At 46.6% G+C, this 18168-nt stretch overlaps 1 protein-coding gene across 3 annotated transcripts in view; it reads right to left on the reverse strand.

The window, feature by feature from the left end:
- Positions 1-101: 101 nt before the first annotated feature.
- The window catches only part of Synm (synemin), a 30738-nt gene continuing 12671 nt past the window's right edge, over positions 102-18168 (reverse strand). The window contains exons 3-5 of one of the 3 annotated variants that reach the window (XM_034487493.2): positions 9505-9575; positions 4274-6723; positions 102-3367 (exon numbers count right to left, since the gene is read on the reverse strand). In XM_034487493.2, coding sequence (XP_034343384.1) covers positions 3044-3367; positions 4274-6723; positions 9505-9575 — 2845 coding nt within the window. In that variant the 3' untranslated portion in view covers positions 102-3043. Of the gene's footprint in view, positions 6724-9504; positions 9576-18168 lie in introns of all 3 variants that reach the window. The other 2 variants (XM_034487485.2, XM_034487500.2) reach the window with 2 other exon arrangements.

Raw genomic sequence — 18168 nt, forward strand, 5'->3', positions numbered from 1 at the left:
TTGGTCATTGTTTTATCACAGCAACAGAAAAGTAATCAATGTAATGAGTTTTAGTAATATCTTCCACCGACTACCATAACTCCCACAAGTGAGAAGAAATACAACTGTTCATGTTTTTATTTTTGTTAAAGGCCAGATTATAGACCAACAATAGTCACCCACTGCTTGTTTCAAGCATATCTATATCTGTATCTGTATCTGTATCTATATCTATATCTGTATCTATAAGATACTGAGAAACGGCCATGAGTAACCTTACAAACTGTGCTTTGAGTAACCAGTTGCCCAGCTCCAGCCCAAGACAACGCTGGTTTCAGCACTAAATAACTGTACCATGGCATCCCCCTCCAATCCCGGGCAGAATGGATAGCTGTCTCATCCTGCTGGCAACAGTCTTCCAGCCTGTGATGACATTTACCACCAAATGTTATCTACTTGGATACAAGCCAGTTAGTGCATGCTTCCTAGTTTGTACCTATAGTGTGAAGTTCTGATCTCAGGAGAAATTGGAGAACGTTTGTGACCCATCCAGTAACTCATGGCTACCATCAAAACATGGACAGAAACCCAGGCTGGCTTTCATTAACGTCAGAAGAAACCACACGGAAACTGGCCAGAAAACATTCTCTTTAAGAGTAATACAGGTTTTTTTTTTTTTTCCCTCAGATCTTTATTTCTACACATTCTTGTGACAGTTCTCTTTGTAGGGAACAGGTTAGCAAAATAAGCTTCTTAGATAGTTCTAAATGAACACTTTAAAGCAAACTATCAAAACAAGCAGTGGAAAGCTAAGAAACATTCAGTGTCTTGTAGTCTCAACAATAACAAACTGGGAGGGACTGGGTCCCTCCCTGCCCTACCACAGTGTTGATTTGACTCCAAAGTGACTGATTTCAAAACCCTCAGGGAGCTTTGACACTGTCACTGTGTCTTGCATTATTACACCAAGGCTGTACCACCTCGGCCACATTCTAACAAATCACTCGTGTTTTCTGATTACGGTAAAAATGAATGAGCACATCTCTGACAGTATTAGAGATGACAAGCCCCAGCCGTCACTCCTGTCTCAGCCTGACAACCCAGAGTTCTGTTGGCAGGTGGGTAACAAAGGCTTTCCGTTCAAATCTGCCTCCGTCCTATACCCTGACACAAGGCTTTTGAAAAGATCATCTTAAACCATTCTGCATTTCTCTTTCACTTAGCAATGAAAAAATAAATCTCACTCCCCTTTGCTCACCTGCTGGAACTGGAGGAGAAGCCGTGCCCTGTGAAACACATGGGGAAGGAGGGCCTCCTGTACCGCACTCCTACCCTGCCTGCAGATGGCATTTCCTAGGATCCTTATTCCTCAGTGCCCCACAGGCAGGTTTGTGGCCTGGGTTCAAAAGCACAGCTCAGACCCATGAAAGCTGCTGTTGTGCGCTTACAGAACACTGCACTGTAGAGACCCCTTTCTTTTTATGTCATGCCAAATCTTCAGAGATGGGAGCTTTAAAAAACAGTGTCCATGTATAAAGGAAATGACCCCAAATGAGCACACTCATTAAATTCAGGGGCACACAGCTTCAGGTCCATAATCGGTGGCCCACAAGGGTGGGGCCTTTGTCATCTGTCAGTCTGCCCTGGGGGCCTGGATGCTGGGTCCCATGGGAAGCACCTGGTTCCTTCCCCCTAAATACTACCTAAATTAAATACTCCCACCATCATTATTTCTATTCAAAGTGCAAAAGTGTTTGTGAGGTTTGTATACGGCTGTTGCTTTTTTTTTTTTTTTTTTTTTTTTGTCCTTAATTCTAGGAGCTCAGAAAATCCTACAAAGGATCTGTACAGGGTAGAGAAATGGTTCAGAAATTAAGAGCACTGGCTGTTCCTCTAGAGCAGTGGCCCTTAACCCTCCAAATGCTGAGACCCTTTAATATAATGTCTCAAGTTTTAGTGACCCCCAACCATAAGATCATGTCATTGCCACCTCATAACTGCAATTTTGCCACTGTTATGAATTGTTATGTAAACATCAGTGTTTTCCGATGTTCTTAAGCGATGCCTGTGAAAGGGTCGAGACCCACAGGTTGAGAAGCACACTGCTCTCTGCTACCTCACGGCCTAGCAAAGACTTGAAATGATGCTCTGAGCAATTCTCATTCTCGGTTGCCTGTGCCTGTGGCCAAGGAGAGCACATCTGAACAATCAGGACAGACACATGATCTGAAGCACCAACAACAGACCACAGGTGTCTTTCCATAAAGAATTTTTTTTGAAGATTTATTTTATGTATGCAAGTACACTGTTGCTCTCTTCAGACCCACCAAAGAGGGCATCGGATCCCATTACAGATGGTCGTGAGCCACCATGTGGTTGCTGGGAACTGAACTCAGGACCTCAGGAAGGGAAGTCAGTGCTCTTAACCACTGAGCCATCTCTCCAGCCCTCCATAAATAATTCTAAGCCCTCTTTTTTTTTTTTTAAGTTCTGTACATAGAAGGCAATTTATTCAATTTGAAAATAATATTAAATCTCTGATAAGTAACTTTTTCTTAAATCATCTAGTATATTTTTTTCAAACATACGGTCTTGCTTAAAGACTTAGGAAAGAGAAAAATCTACCTATTTTCCTTTCCAGTATTAGTTTACTGTTTGATATTAGCACATGCAAACACAACCTACCCTTAAATACATTATTATAATCTGGTTAATGTTAAAGTGTCTTGCCTATAGATAAATGGTAGAACAGACGTAAACCACGCCTGTGACCTGGTGCAAAACTTATATAAACTGTCTCCACACGTGCAGAGAAAAGTTTAGAGAAAGGAGACTAAAAAGATGACACGAGTCTGTGAAAGTTCCAACTCAAATGTAACATCTCCAACCTTTACAGATGAGTTCTAAAGCAAACTAACTCGGCCTAGGCTTCTCTAAATAAAGGTATTGGTAACCAGCCTTGTCCTCCTCCCTGCACTTAGTGAAGGGCTTGTATGTCAGTATTTTGAAGGCTTTGTACATGAATGTTTCCAGAGTGCCATTCAGGACAAGACAGCTCCGTTTGTCAAAACCATCCCTCCCCCTCCTCCTCCTCCTCCTCATTGTCTAGATAGAGAAGGGCCACTTTCTTCTCATCTGAAGCCACCGACCTTTGGTCTACCATTCTCTGCAGCTGCACCGTCTTGTCAAATTCAGCCTGCTCCGTGCCTTTCTCTCCAGGGGTCTGATGTGCGTCCCCAGCGGAGGCCTGAGAGCTGGTGCTGGCTACTTGTTCATCCCTACTGTGAGCAATTCTCCAGCCACCATGGTGAGACACACTGTGAGCTTCCACTTCTGACCCTGTGTCTCGGGTCCAGCTGCGGATTGCTCTCCTGTCGCTCAGATCCATCTGTAAAGTAAATGAAGTTTCTTTGGGCCCCAGTGCAATGTGACACGGTGTGCTACCAATGTCTGCTCCCCCACCCAGCCTAGGGGACGCCACGGAACTATCAAGAACAAATGTTTTAGACATGGGTCTACCAGTGACAATGTATTCAGAGGGTTCCTCCTCTGTAGGACCTATTTGAATGTGCCTAAAGGATCTGCTGAGGTTTGCTGTCATCTCTGCTCCTGTGTCGCCCACGCTGTCTGGAGGAGACCCAGAAATGACCCTCTGGAATGTGTTCTCTTTGGTCTTGAGGATTTTTCTATCTGAGGTGAAATTGTGAGTGGCCTGGGTCATACCTACTGAGCCCTCCACCAGGACCATGCCTTCTGAGTCCGTAAAGTCCAGTGTATGTGGGGCCATCTGCTTGAAAGCTTGGTGCCTCTGAGGCACGATGTCAATGTGCTGTATGGATGTACTCCTCCCTAGAGACACTTTGGTGTGCTCAGAATCCCCTTCTTTCCACTCTACCTTGTCTGGGATGGGAGCTATGAACTGGATTTCTTCTCTGAACCCTTCTTTGGGGCCTAGCTGGAGATGCCTAACAAAAGTCTGAGTACCCACTGACTCTTCTGCTGCAAAGTTACTACCAACCTGGGCTGCCCCAGAAATAGGACCCTGAAAATGAATTTCTTTTTCCATGTGAGACTGCTCAGAGCCAGGCATCTTGCCGCTCCCTGGGACGTCAGCTTCCACAGACAGTGCTGCTGGGCCAGGCTCTTCTGTGTCTCCTGTTTTCTGCCAGGTAGGCACAGAGCCTCGGAAAATGACTTCTGTGGACACATGGCTTTGATGGGGACCCAGTGTAATGTGCCTCACAGAGCGGCTGGCTCCCTCGGAGCTGACTGCCTTGCTGAAGTCTCCACTTACCTCCACCACCTGTGCGGTGGGTCCTCCGTAGGACACCTGTTCTGTCCTCCACATTTCAGTGGGGCCTAGTTTAACATGCCTTACAGACTGGCTTACATCCTCCAGCACATGAGACTGTACAAAACCCGTTGGGCTGGTCACTTCCACAGTAGCTGACACTGGGCCCTGGGTAACACGCTGATCCAAGCCGTGAGAAACCCGGTCAGCATCATCCTTCTCACCAGATGGGCTATACAGCTCCCTGGTGGCCCAGCGCTTGAAGAGCATGCCACCAGCAGGCACCTCCTCTCCATCTTCCCTGTCTGGGCTTCTAGGCACTGGGCTGGCACGCTTGGTAAAGCTCTCTCTTACCACCGACTCCACAGCCCTCTCTATTTCCCCAGCTTCATCCCTGCTCAGCTCCTCCAGGTCTAACTGATCAGCATCTACAGTCTGCGAGAGGTTGACTTCAGCCATCAAGGTCACAGAACCACCAGCAGAGCTCTGGACTTTCTTTACGTCCACTGAGACACTCCCTGGCTCTCCTTGACTCTGTCTGGTCAGGGCAGACAGCTCCTCCTTCATGCGCTCAGGCAACGTTTCCTCCAGCTTTCCAATGACCTCCACCAGCTGGTGCCGGGGCTCACTGGAGAAGACACCCTTGATGGAGGTGTGGAATTCATGCGGTATTTTGATCTCTTTCTCAATGACTGTGGGTTCAGCATGGAGTTCACCACTAGCTTCTTCCTTCAAGTGAGCAGAACCAACGGCACCACCCAGGGAAGTTGCTGGAACCTCCAGGACCTTCATGTGCTTCTCTTCCCCCGTGTCACCTCTCACTTTCCTTCTCCAAGTCCCTTGCGCGATTTCATCTTGCCACGAGTACCGGATGGTGGACTCTTCCTCGATGTGGATCTGCCCATACACCGAGCCATCATCTTCCCTGTCATGGCCCCCAGGGTACTCATCTGGGGTAGACACGAAATAGCTCTGCTCCCCCTCTGAGTCGCCTGCCTCCATCACTTCTTCCACATGAGGGATGTTCTCCTGGGGCTGCTTGGTCCTTTGATGTTGATGCATTGAGTATGCCATGTGGGTCTCTCCTTCGCCATCCTCTTCCTCAACAAACCCCTTGGGGCTGGGAGACACGTCATCGACTTCTTCCACCTGAAAGGGGGTAGAAAACTCCACTTTCCCACCACCTATGTAGCTCATGGGCTCTTCCACAATCTCCACATTTACGACTTTGGTCCTCCCCTCTCTTCCTCTCAGACCGAGATTGATCATCTCTCCTATCATTGTCTCCGTTGACTTCCCCTTCAGTCCTACCTCCTTGACATCCTTGCTTAGAAGGTAGTCCAGGCCAGCTTCGTCAGAAACATCAACATCTTCTGTCAGCTTCGACTCCACAACTATTTCTGTCTTGGTTTTCCTGTCACCAGGAAACTCCTTTCTGTCCACGTAAGTGACCTTTGTGTCCGGGAAAGAGCTGACATTCTCTTCAGCACCTGGAGACTGGGTGAACTGCTTAAGGATGGTGGTGACAATGTTTTCAGCTATGGTCTCTGTCATAGAGTCACTCTGCAGAGAGCTGGCAGTGTCCTGGGTATCCAACCGGAACTTTGTCTCTTTGGTCTCTGCCTCTCTTCCCCTACTGTGGGTGACATCCTTTCCAGGTGACTGCAAGTGTATTGTGGACACCTCTGGTTTGTGGCCCCGGGATACTTCTAGACTGATGGGCACTTCTCTTTCCTTTACACTTCGCTCCTTCAGTGCTTCCTTCTCTTTGGCCTTGTCCCTCAAATGCTGGCTTTCTCTCTTCCTTGCGTCTCTATCTAACTTGGTCAGCTCTTCCCACCTCAAGTTTCTTTCCTCTGAAGCCTTCTCTTTAGAATCAAATATTTTTGCCTCTGGCTTTAACTTGATGAGCCCTGATCTGTCCCTTTCTTGCTCCTTGGTGGCTTGCACTTCTAGTTTCTTTCCCAGAATGACAGTCCTCTCATTTGACTGAGTGCTGTTCATGGTACCTGCTGCCACACTGCCCAGGTGACTTCTGTATGAGTCTCTGGTAATAATGGACTCTGTGGCCCTCCATGTGTGTGTGTCCCCCGTGCCTTCGACTTTGGATCTATGGGAGAATGTTTTCACTTGAGCTTCAGTGTTTCTTAGAAAGCCATGGGTTGGCGTGACTGGTCTTAAACCGGCTTGACTGCTGATGGTTTTCTCCAGGGGCTTTTGCTGTGAGGTCGAGGTCGTAGCTGAGGAAGAATAGCGGGAGGTCAGGAACTCCCTTCTGGCAGTGTTTCCAACAGCTGTGGTTGTCTGTGAGTCAAGGTACCCTGGTCCTTTAGAGTACAAAGCCGAGCTGTGATTTACAGCTGCCCATGGTGCTTTTTGCCTTGGAAAGAGATTTCTCTCATTTTTCCTCTGTAATACCGAGTTGGTATAGCGATAGGATGTGTTTCTGGACTCTGTAGAAATGGAACAAACAGTTCATTTAGATGACAGCCATCTTTTTTTTTTTTTCATCATAAAAGCACTGCTGTAGGTCAAATCCCATATTATTATAAAATATACTGTTATTACAGGAAGGGTCGTTTCAAGAGAATACTGTTATTCTCCACATTATCTTTTGGTTGTTTTAGAACTCCTGTCCTGATGAAATACTGACCCACAAACACCTTAGCCTAGCCCTCTTCTCAGGCTGCTGCTCTCAGAATCCTCCCTCCCTTCAGAGAACTGTCAAGGGTCTGAATGCATGGGGTACCGAGTGTGCCAGAGAGGTCAGAGGCACTGCGTTTTCTGGTTAACTTTTCACAATATTATGATATTTCAGACTCTTTAATTTTGGCTTTGTTGAGATAGGTTTGCTTATTTCAGCAGAGAAGAGCCCGTAATTACCAAGTGTATAATTACTGGATGCCAAACAGCACACCTCGCTGTCGTAAGGACTTGGTTTATCAGTCCCTCTGCTGAGCTGCAGCTATTGAAGTCTTTAGAGTTTCTAAGCTTCCTTGTGTGTCTACACTTGACAACTCATGGTTTCACAAACAAGTCAGTTGTCAGAGAGCCCCTTGCTCTAATGGCATCCTCCTAGAGTCAAGAGGCAGCCTTAGAGCTTCTGGTTTTCCTCAGGATTCCCCTCAGAGAGTGCCATCCTTCAGGTGCACAAACTCCACCAGGGTAACCAACTCTTTGGAATGGTAACTGAGTTAGAACATGCCCGAGGCACCATCCACTCTGAGAGCATTTCTTAGTGTCCACCATACCCCATCTGGCTGGGCATCTCTCCACTCCTCCCTCATGGCAACGGAAGGCAGAGGCCTCACTGAGACAGGTCCCCAAAGGTCTCATTGAGACAGGTCCCCAAGATACAGGGAAAGAGATCAGGCTGCAACTTTTTTTTTTTAACAAAGATTCCATTTTCAGATTAATATACTGATCCTAACCTAGAACCCCCAGAAAATGAACCCCAAAGGTCAATAAGAAATATGGAAGGTCACAGAAGAGTTTTGGGTCATAGGAAGCAGCCAATGGTATTTCTGGGCACATTACAAAAGGCAACTAAGAGTTCCAATACATATTGATCCGTTTACTAGGAAATCGTCTTCAGGCTTATTCCATAAATAGTTAATGGGCATCTATATTATGCAGGAAACAGAGCCGCTTAGCCACATAAAGGCTGATTTACAACCAGTAACCTTTATTCCATAGCATCTTTCTTTGGCCTAATACTTAAGTGTTAAAATAAATGTAGTGTATAAATGTGAAGTACATATGTCGTTTAGGAAGCTTGACGAACAGCGGATGAGTAAATCAAGCTAACAGAGATACTGACCTGCCTTCTTCCTGACTCTAAATTCATGGCCAGTAAAGCGTCAGCAAGTCCACACTTAAAAGGCTGCTTCTACCAGGAGTTCCGTCTCCCAGGTGGGTGAAAGCCTCTTGTTTTCTAGATGTCAGATACTAATGGATGTCTGCTAGGCCACTCAACACCCATGAATGAATCTCTCTCTCTCTCTCTCTCTCTCTCTCTCTCTCTCTCTCTCTCTCTCTCTCTCTCAGACTTACTCTCAAAATGAAAGCATAAACCTGCTAGTGCTACCTAAGGACAAAACCTTTCCAGTCACAGATGATTAGAACCAAAGTTCTGAGGCTCAACCCAGGGACCTACCAAGGCTGAGGGGTAACGAGCAGGAGCATAAGGACATATGCAGCCACACTGAGGAAGGTACACAGTGAGCTTGAAGGTGCCCCACCTGTGGGCTCTGGGTCCACACACTCGGTCAGCTAAAGGTCAAAACCATTTCAGATAACATATCTGTACTGAACACATGCAGACCCTTTTCTTGTCATTCTCCTCTAAGTAACACAGTGTGACAGAAATTGGCACGGCACAGACCTTGTTCTACATACTGTAAGTAATCTAGAGAGGATTTGGAGTCTGTATGAGGATGTATGACTTACAACGTTTAGACGAGGTGCTAGAGCATCTGCAGACATGGATATGAATAGATGTCCTGGAGACAGTGTCCCCCAGACACCAAGGAAGCCTTTATGCTGAACACACCATATGCCTTTTAGGTTGACATTGCTTAACAGAATCTCTTAAGAGTCAGCAGGGTTAAATACTTATTTTTAAAAGTCATCTTATAGATTTTCTTAAGGTCTTCCAAATGAGCATATTAAGCTCTTTTGTGTCAGACCTATGGCTATAAGAAGGAAAGCCCTGATCTGAAGCTGTGGGCCAAAACTAACACAGGGTACCTGGCCACACCTTCCTGACTTGCCGTTCCAACTTAAGGTGGTACACGGTAGTGTCACTGTCCTGGTAGGGCTACACTTTCCAAACTACTGACTGCATCTTGTCCAAAGTGATAATTTTGTCTGTTAGTTACAGCCATAACTGTCTGGTCTGGAAAAAGAAACTATGTCCCTCCCAAGGATGTAATGAGCAAGTGCAGATCTTCACCGTCCTTCAGAAGACCCAGCACTAACTGCTGCTTCTCAGCTAGAAAGTACCCCAAAATACTGTCTCCATGAGCAAACCAGTCCGTGAGGACTTCCAAGGTCATTGTGATTCACACTGTAATTTAAATTACATCCCATTCAACTAAAATCTACTTGGTACTCAAAAGGACAATCTATTATCACCGGGGTGAGGTGGGGCCTCCTCCGTCTGTGGAGTGGGCAGCTCAGAGAGAAAGCGTTTTAGCAATACAATTTTAACAAATACGGTCTCTTATACTTACCTTGTGGCATGTTTTCAACGTTCTCAGTCCAGATCAGTATCTCCGGATTGCTTTCTCCTTCCAACAAGGCCCTGTGAAAGGTATTTTTAAAAAATAGTTTATTATAATATGGGGGGGAGAGGATGCTTCTCATCAAATATGTCAGTGACCACACCATCGCAGGGCTGTGCTCCTGGAGGTGTGGCTTGAGTAGGGGCTGTACCAGGACGGTACACTGCTCTGCTCATTCTCATGCCCCTGATGCCCAGCATAGCATCTGCTACATGACAGATGCTCTAGTGATACCAGATGAAGGAAGAAAATGTATGGGCCAGGCTTCAGAAGGACCAGAGAGTTACGCCTTTATAGGAAGTCTCCATATCCCCCCAAAAGAAAAAAAGAAAACCTTTCCTGTCCAAGGCAGAAAGGGGCACACACCAAGTAATGCTGGGGAGATTGATGGAGAAAGGCAAGTCAGGACCTAGCTTCTTGGGCAGCAGAGGCAAGCTTGGGTAAATATTTTACCCTAACTATAGGGCCCTGGAATACCTGAGCACCCTGATAAATACATTCACACAGGAGTGTCTATGGAGAGTGGAACACAGAGCTATAACAGACAATATTTGTAAACAGAAGGCTGGATGGAAGCTGGTGTTGCCTCTCTCTCTCTCTCTCTCTCCTCTCTCTCTCCATATATATACACATACATATATGATGTTGAGAATCAAACCTAGGGCCATGGATATGCTAGGTGAGTTCTTTGTCACAGAGCTGTATGTACTATGTGAACTTCTCAGAGATGAAGGCATGTAGACCAGCACGCCCATGGGCAGACCACGTCACCTAGATGGCGGCTTTGCCTCCCTTAATAACACAGGGTAGAGGATTTAGCTTCAAATTTCTAAAATTCTACTCTTTATTAAGTTGTCATTTGCATCTGCCACTTTAGACAGGCACTGAAGAGGCCGTGGGCCCAGTAGAACAACCTGCTGGGATAAGAATTATCAGTGGGGTGCCAATCAGCTGGTCACTTCCAAAAACCTACAGGACTTCTAGAGACTGCAGATGTAACAGCTGTATGGTTGCTAGAGCAACGTGTGAAGTCACTAACCCCAACTCCCAGAGAGCCAGCGAACGTGGCAAAGACTAATGAGAACCACAGCACACTTGGAATTGCTGATGTCAAGACCTAGGACCAAGCAGGGAAACAGAGCAGGGAGCCCAGGTCGCATCTGGGCTTGGCAGTTTGGGGGAACTACAGTATTCATGTCCACTGAGTTAAATGTGGCAATGAGAGCCCTCTGTCTGCTGGAAGAAAACAAAGGGGGCACAAGGGATTTGTCCCAGGCACACACTGGTGGCCTGACCACAGAAGCAGCCACTCAAGTACACATGTGAGGAGAGACGAGAAGACCAAGGCCAGAGCTGAAGCCCTTCCACTCAGGATGAAGGCCAGGAAACAGGACACCAATCCATTAATCCCACACCCTCATGACCAAGCAGTTTAGCTTCCAGGAACACAAACAGCTTCCATCATCAAAAAAAAAAAAGAAAGAAAAAAAAGAAAAGAAAAAAGAAAAAAACCACAACCCTGAGGTCTTTATAAAGGGAGAATGTTCTGGGGCGGACAGACTTCAAGTCTATACCCTGGGGTTTGCACAGTAGAGCAACATTCTACAGCTGAGAGCCAGAGCAAGGCCTGGGGATAAGGCCAAGTTTAGACCCTACCAGATTCACATGCCACAGGGCCAGACTTAGACTCAGGCTGCCAGACTCAGGACAGGAGGAACCTTTGGGAGTTCAGGTCAGCAGAAAATGTTGTGGATGGGCCCAGGGGACCAATGACTGGGAAAAGCTATGCCTTTCTCCACCCTTCAAAGGAGAATGGTTCTGCCTCTCTTCCAGGGGAAAGCCAGAGCCTTATCCAGCTTTACGGCAGTCAGGACAGCACAGAACACAACAGTTTTTCCTCCTGTATCCACTTACTCACGTGGCCCAGGACACTGGGCCTTGCCCAGCTCCTTGTCTGTGGACATGGGGCCAGGGTGAAGACAGTGTCTTAGTCAAAAGTACACAGAATACCTGACAGAACCTTGAACCCAGGTGGCCTTCTCCCAGACCCTCACTCTCCTGTCTAGGCTTCCCCATGAGACAGGGATGGTGACATTACATGCAAATGTCAGAACACATACATTCTGCCTTTAGACTCTCTATATAACATTCATATAAGCAGATTCAGCCTCTTAGTAATTTCATCCCAACTTTCCCTATGTGTGCCCTCCTGTATGAACTCCTCATCTGTGCCCCAAGCACTGGCTGCATCCTAGAAGGCAGGCACACATGTCATCTTGCGGAGACCAAGCACCTCACACAGAGCCTGAGACGGACAGCTGGCCCCTGGGTTCTCAATTCATGCGACTGAAGCATATGCCCTTCAGTGAGAGCGCTGAACCCTGCCCTGCCAACACAGTTCTAGGGACTACTGCAGCAGAGTAGGAGAATAAACTGCTAGGAAGCTTTCCTATGACCGCTTCAAAGCACAGCTGAAGGGACAGGATTGTACGACTTTAAGAAATAGGGAGGGAGCTCTTTGGGGCTTCCACCAAACCTGGTTATTTTAAGAGCAGAGTAGGGAAGCTGCCTCCAGGCCACTGAGACTGTGAGCATGCCAACGCCCTGAGTCACTGGCTATTAGAGAGCACTTCATACAGCTCTCTAACAGGAAAATAGGCAAACAAGAGGGAGACCGGTTTCTGGCCTCATTAGGAGCTTCACAGAATTCCATGACGTGGAAGTGAGCGGTAATGTGGCCTCTGGGCCCACTCCAGGCCCTAATGGGCCACCCAGCATCCCAACCAGCCAGTGATGGGGGTACCTGTCTGGGATAGATGATGCAAATGGAATTTCAGGGCATGTCCGCCAACGCTGTGGGCACAATGCTGATGAGCAGTTCACCTTCCATAACTGAGGACAAGACTTAGGGAGGGGGATCGAAGGGGGACACTTCCAGGAGTAACACCTGGGAAGAATCTGCCATGGTCCAAGCTCTTTGGGTGGCTCGCATTGCACTTCCAAGCAGGTATGGAACCTGGGGAGAAGAAAACAGAGCCACAGACCCTCTAAGGTGCCCCTTTCAGCCTATGGAGCACAGGTGAGCTCCACAGAAGGGGGAAGACAACACGGGTCCCCCTGGACACTGATCCATAGCCAGGAGACAAGCCCCACTCACAGGAGACACACCATTACACAAACTTAAGAGTCTGGGATGTGGAAAGAGGGTGAAGGTAATGGGAAGAGACAGTGCTAGCCACCTGTGGTCATTCTTTTCATGATTAGCACTAAACTGTATCCCAAAGGCCAACTTCAGACCAATATCAGAGACTGAAAAAAAAAATGATGTAATTAGCAGACAAGCAAAGGGTGCTGATCGAAGAGAACAGAACCCTGAGAGTGTGCCATACAGCAAGTTCTAGAGGCAGGTGGCCTTGACTCAAATCCTGGGCATGACACTACCAAGTTCCATAAGCCTCCCCAGGCCATCATAACCAGCTGTGACTTACTGTCCCCATTTCTGAAATGGGAAGAACGCTTAGGTTTGCCATGGCAGTTAAGTAAGCAGTAGGTCGTTCACAGAAGAATGGCTGTCACTGAATAAGTGCTTGGTAAACATTCTCCTCATGGTCACCTTCACCTCCTCCTCCTATGGCCCTGAAGAAAAGAGATTCTCAGATAATGAAGTCAGTCAGGGGAGGGGGGAGAATTGCTGGTTTTGTTTTGTTATTTTTTTTTTTAATTTTGCTAGTGCCCAAATATATTCTCTTCGCTTACTTCTGGTTTTCTGGATGGAGTCTCACAGTGTAGCTCAGGGTGGCTTTGAACTTGAGTCCCTCAAGCACTAGCATTACAGGCATGTACCCAGCTCTTCTAAACTATTTATTCTTAAACTGCAGCCTAGTAACCAACTCTTAGTGTGAAACACAGATTTCTAAAGTTCACCCCCAAAGGTAGGATTTTTTTTCCTCATGTTCTTTTTTTTTTTTATCAGATATTTTATTTACATTTCAGATGTGATCCCCTTTCCCCATTCCCCCGCACCCAGGAATCCCCTATCTCATCCCCCTCTTTCTGCTTCTATGAGGATGTGCCCCCACCCACCCTCCCACTCCCACCTCCTCATCCACAATTTCCCTCACACTGGGACATCCAGCCTTCACTGGACCAAGGACTTCCTCACCCACCTATGCCTGACACTGTCTTCCTCCCCTACATATACAGCTGGAGCATGGATCCCTCCCTATGTGCTCCAGGCTGGTGGTTTAGACCCTGGGAGCTCTGGTTAGTTGGTATTGTTGCTCTCCCCATGGGGCCCGCAAACCCTTTCTGCTCCTTCAGTCTTCTCTCTCACTCCTCCATTGGGAACCCCATGATCAGTTCAATGTGAGCATCACCTCTGCATATTTCAGGCTCTGGCAGACCTCTAAGGAGACAGCTATATCAGGCTCCAGTCAGCATGCACTTCCTGGCATCTACATCAGCAGCTACCTTTGGTGACTGCACAAGGGATGGATACCCAGGTGGAGCAGTCTCCAGACGGCTCCTCCTTCAGTTTCTGTTCCATGCTTTGTCTCCATTTTTGCTCCCATGAGTATTTTGTTACTTCTTCTAAGAAGGGCCAAAGCACCCACACCTTGGTCTTCCTTGTTCATGAGCTTCATGTGGTCTGTGAGTTGTATCTTGAATATTGTGAGCTTTTGGGATAATATCCAATTATCAGTGAGTGCATACCATGTGTGTTCTTTTGTGATTGGGTTACCTCACTCAGGATGATATTTTCTAGTTCCATCCATTTGCCTAAGAATTTCTCAAATTCATTGTTTTTAATAGCTGAGTAGTACTCCATTGTGTAAATGTACCACATTTTCTGTATCCATTCCTCTGTTGAAGGCCATCTGGGTTCTTTCCAGCTTCTGGCTATTATAAATAGGGCTGCTATGAACATAATGGAGCATCTTCTGGGTATATGCCCAGGAGTGGTATAGCTGGGTCCTCAGGTAATGCTATGTTCAATTTTCTGAGGAACTGCCAGACTGATTTCCAGAGTGGTTGTACCAGCTTGCAATCCCACCAACAATGGAGGAGTGTTCCTCTTTCTCCGCATCCTCGCCAGCATCTACTATCACCTGAGTTTTTGATCTTAGCCATTCTGACTGGTGTGAGGTGGTATCTCAGGGTTGTTTTGATTTGCATTTCCCTGATGACTAAGGATGTTGAGCATTTCTTAAGGTGCTTCTCAGCCATTCAAGTTTCCTCAGTTGAGAATTCTTTGTTTAGCTCTGTGACCCAATTTTTTAATAGGGTTATTTGGTTGTCTGGAGTCTAGTTTCTTGAGTTCTTTGTATATATTGGATATTAGCCCTCTATCAGATCTAGGATTGGTAATGATCTTTTCCCAATATGTTGGTTGCCATTTTGTTCTATTGACAGTGTCCTTTGCCTTACAGAAGCTTTGTAATTTTATGAGGTCCCATTTGTCGATTCTTGATCTTAGAGCATAAGCCATTGGTATTCTGTTCAGGAACTTTTCCCCTGTGCCTAAGTATTCGAGGGTGTCTTCCCCACCTTCTCTTCTATTAGTTTCAGTGTATCTGGTTTTTTGTGAAGGCCCTTGATCCACTTGGACTTGAGCTTTGTATAGGGAGATAAGAATGGATCGATTTGCATTCTTCTACATGCTGACCTCCAGTTGAACCAGCACCATTTGTTGGAAATGCTGTCCTTTTTCCACTGGACAGTTTTAGCTCCAAAGATAGGACTTAATTTTAAAAATAAACAAAATGTACTTTAACTGAAATCTTAAAAAAAGCTCTAAGAAATATTTCTCTTTGAATACATGTGACAAGGTACAGGTGTTCTGAAAAATAATGGGGCAGCCAGAAATACCATTCTCATGAGGCAATAAACACCAGGAGCCAACCCTCGCTGCTTCATGAGCAGTCTAGGGACTGCATCCTATTGTTCTCCATAAAAAAAAAAAAAAAAAAAAACCTCATCCACCGCCATCAAAAGGTGCAAACTGGGAACATTATACAGCCATTAGTATATGACTGGGGTCTTGTTTGTTTAGTGTGGTGGTGGAGCAGCTGTATGCACGTGTGTACAGGTATGTGCCTGCACAGAAGCCAAACTCTGCACTATTTTCTTGAATTGGGATCTCTCAGTGAAACCAGAGCTAAGCTGGTAGCCAGCAAGTTCCAGTGACCCTCCAGTCTCGCCCCCCCCCCCCCAACACCACAGCACTGATTACATGGATTTTTATGTAGCTCCTGGGATAAGAACTCACCTCCTCATGTCTGCACACTAAGAGCTCTCTGACCCACTGGGCCATCTCCCCCGCCCAGATGTGACTGTTTCTAACTTGTCTCTTCAAAATGGTTTATTATCTTTATTTTTTTTTTTGGACATGTATGTGAACACACGTGTACCATATCATGTGTGTGATCAAATAACCCGTGGGAGTCACTTCTCTCCTATTACTATATTGGTTCCAGGGTATCAAACTCAGGCTTGAGAGCAAGCACATTTACCCAGTGAGTCAACCTCACCAGCCCTAACTATACCTTGAAAAAGGACTTCTGACCTAAAGACTGGCCAGTTCATTTCCATTTTATGTAACCACAGCTGGGGAGATGGGCCATTGCTATTTTCTTGGATCATGTTCACTGTGAGAGAAATAGTTTACAGGAGAAAAGGTTTCTTTGTGGCTCAGTTTCACGAATTTCTGTTTACTCTGTTTCCATGCAACTTCCTTGAAGCTGAAATGCCATGGTAAGGCAAAGCAAGAGAAAGTGGAGAGGTGACCAGGGACAAAAGTGGCTTCCTTCCTCCTTCCAGGCCCCTCCTCCTAGTATGCATAACCTCTTCCCAATACTGCTATCCACTTTGAGCCCGGTGGGTTAACCCACAGATGGGGTCAGAGCCCAGAGGATCGATCACTTCCAGAAGCTACCAGCTGGCAGACAACCAGACCTTCATAAACACATGAGCCTTCTGGGCCATGCTTCACACCACAATCCAGGAGAGGCGCAGAACCACCGTAAATCCCTCCCCCCTCATCTTAGTTTCTTTCCTATTGCTGCACAGATAACAACAGCCAAGGCAACTTAAAGAAGAAAGCCATTATGGGGCCTTGCTTATAGCTTCAGAGGTTGAGTTTCTGACCATCATGGTGGGGAGCATGGCAGCAGGCAGGCAGGCAGGCACAGAGCAAAGTAATAAGAGCCACATTTTGAGACAAGTACTGCCAGGCAGAGAGAGAACTAACTGGGATTCGCATTGGCTTCTGAAACCTCAAAGCCCAGTCCCTGTGACACACTTCTTTCAATAAGGCCATACCTCCTAATCTATCCCAAACAATTTCGCCAAATGGGGACCAAGTAGTCTAACTCATGAGCCTATGGGTGCCATTCTATTACAAACCATCGCATGCCCAGAACACAAAAAGATAAGTCCCTTTTGAATTTGGACCCAGGCTACCCAAATTGTTGTTCTTCATCTGACAAGCTGAGCCTTCCTCCCATGACAGATTTCAAATTCCTTTCTCCCACTGTCCTTTCTAGCAGACTGTAGGTGTGACAGCTATGTTGCTGTTCTGTAAAGAGGTTACTTACTTTACAATTGCACTTTCTACTCATTCTCCATTTACAGCAGCTGGACCAGAATTTCATGTGTATAGAAAGCAGAACAGTAGCCATCGTCATCAGATCAGCTGTGCCCACTGGCAAGCTGTAGGCTAGTTGACTGTTGACATTTTCTCACAGTTGTGGGTGTAGTGATTTGACTAGATTAGGCCCCCCCATAGTTTCATGTGTTTTAATGCTTGGCCATAGGGAGTGGCACTCTTAGGAGGTGTGGCCTTGTTGGAGTAGTGCATCACTCTGTAGGGAGGATGAGGCCTCCTATGCTCACGGTCTTCCCAGTGTAGAATGAGAGCCTATTCCTGGCTGCCTGCAGAACTCAGTCCCCTTTGGCTGCCTGTGGATCAAGACACAGAACTCTCAGCTCTTTCTCCAGCACCATGTCTGCCAGCAGGCTGCCATGCTTCGTGTCATGATGATAATGGACTGAACCTCTGAAACTGTAAGCCAGCCCCAATTAAATGCTTGTCTTTATATAAGAGTTGCCTTGGTCATGGTGTCTATACACAGCAATAAAAACCCTAAGACAGTGAGGTTGGGAGGTCACTGGACCCTTCAGTCACAAGACACAGCCCACCAGATGAGGTCTGGCTCATGTATGACCTGCAGTTCTCCAGGTCAGGCCCTCAAATAACTGGTATTGTCACCGATGCCATCGGCCTCCATCACCATGCCACTCACTCATTCTGCCTGGAACTCCCTCTCCATCCCACATAATGGTTTCCCAACTTCCCCTCCCACAAGAACCAAGAACGGCACCTCCAGAAATCCCTTTCCACATGCCCTAGGTTCCTCCAGCTGCAATCTTTGCAACCATATACTGTCCACAGCATCCCAGCTCCCAGTTCCACAGAGGGAAAGTCCTGAAGTTCAAATCCTGGGCTCTCAACTTATCAACAATGTAATCTTTTAAGTCATTGCTCCCCTGAACTTGAGTTTCATCATCAACCTATACCTGTTTTGTATGAATTTGGGGATACTATGATACAGC

The sequence above is a fragment of the Arvicanthis niloticus genome, chromosome 1, assembly GCF_011762505.2.
Source record: "Arvicanthis niloticus isolate mArvNil1 chromosome 1, mArvNil1.pat.X, whole genome shotgun sequence".
Classification (NCBI taxonomy): domain Eukaryota; kingdom Metazoa; phylum Chordata; class Mammalia; order Rodentia; family Muridae; genus Arvicanthis; species Arvicanthis niloticus.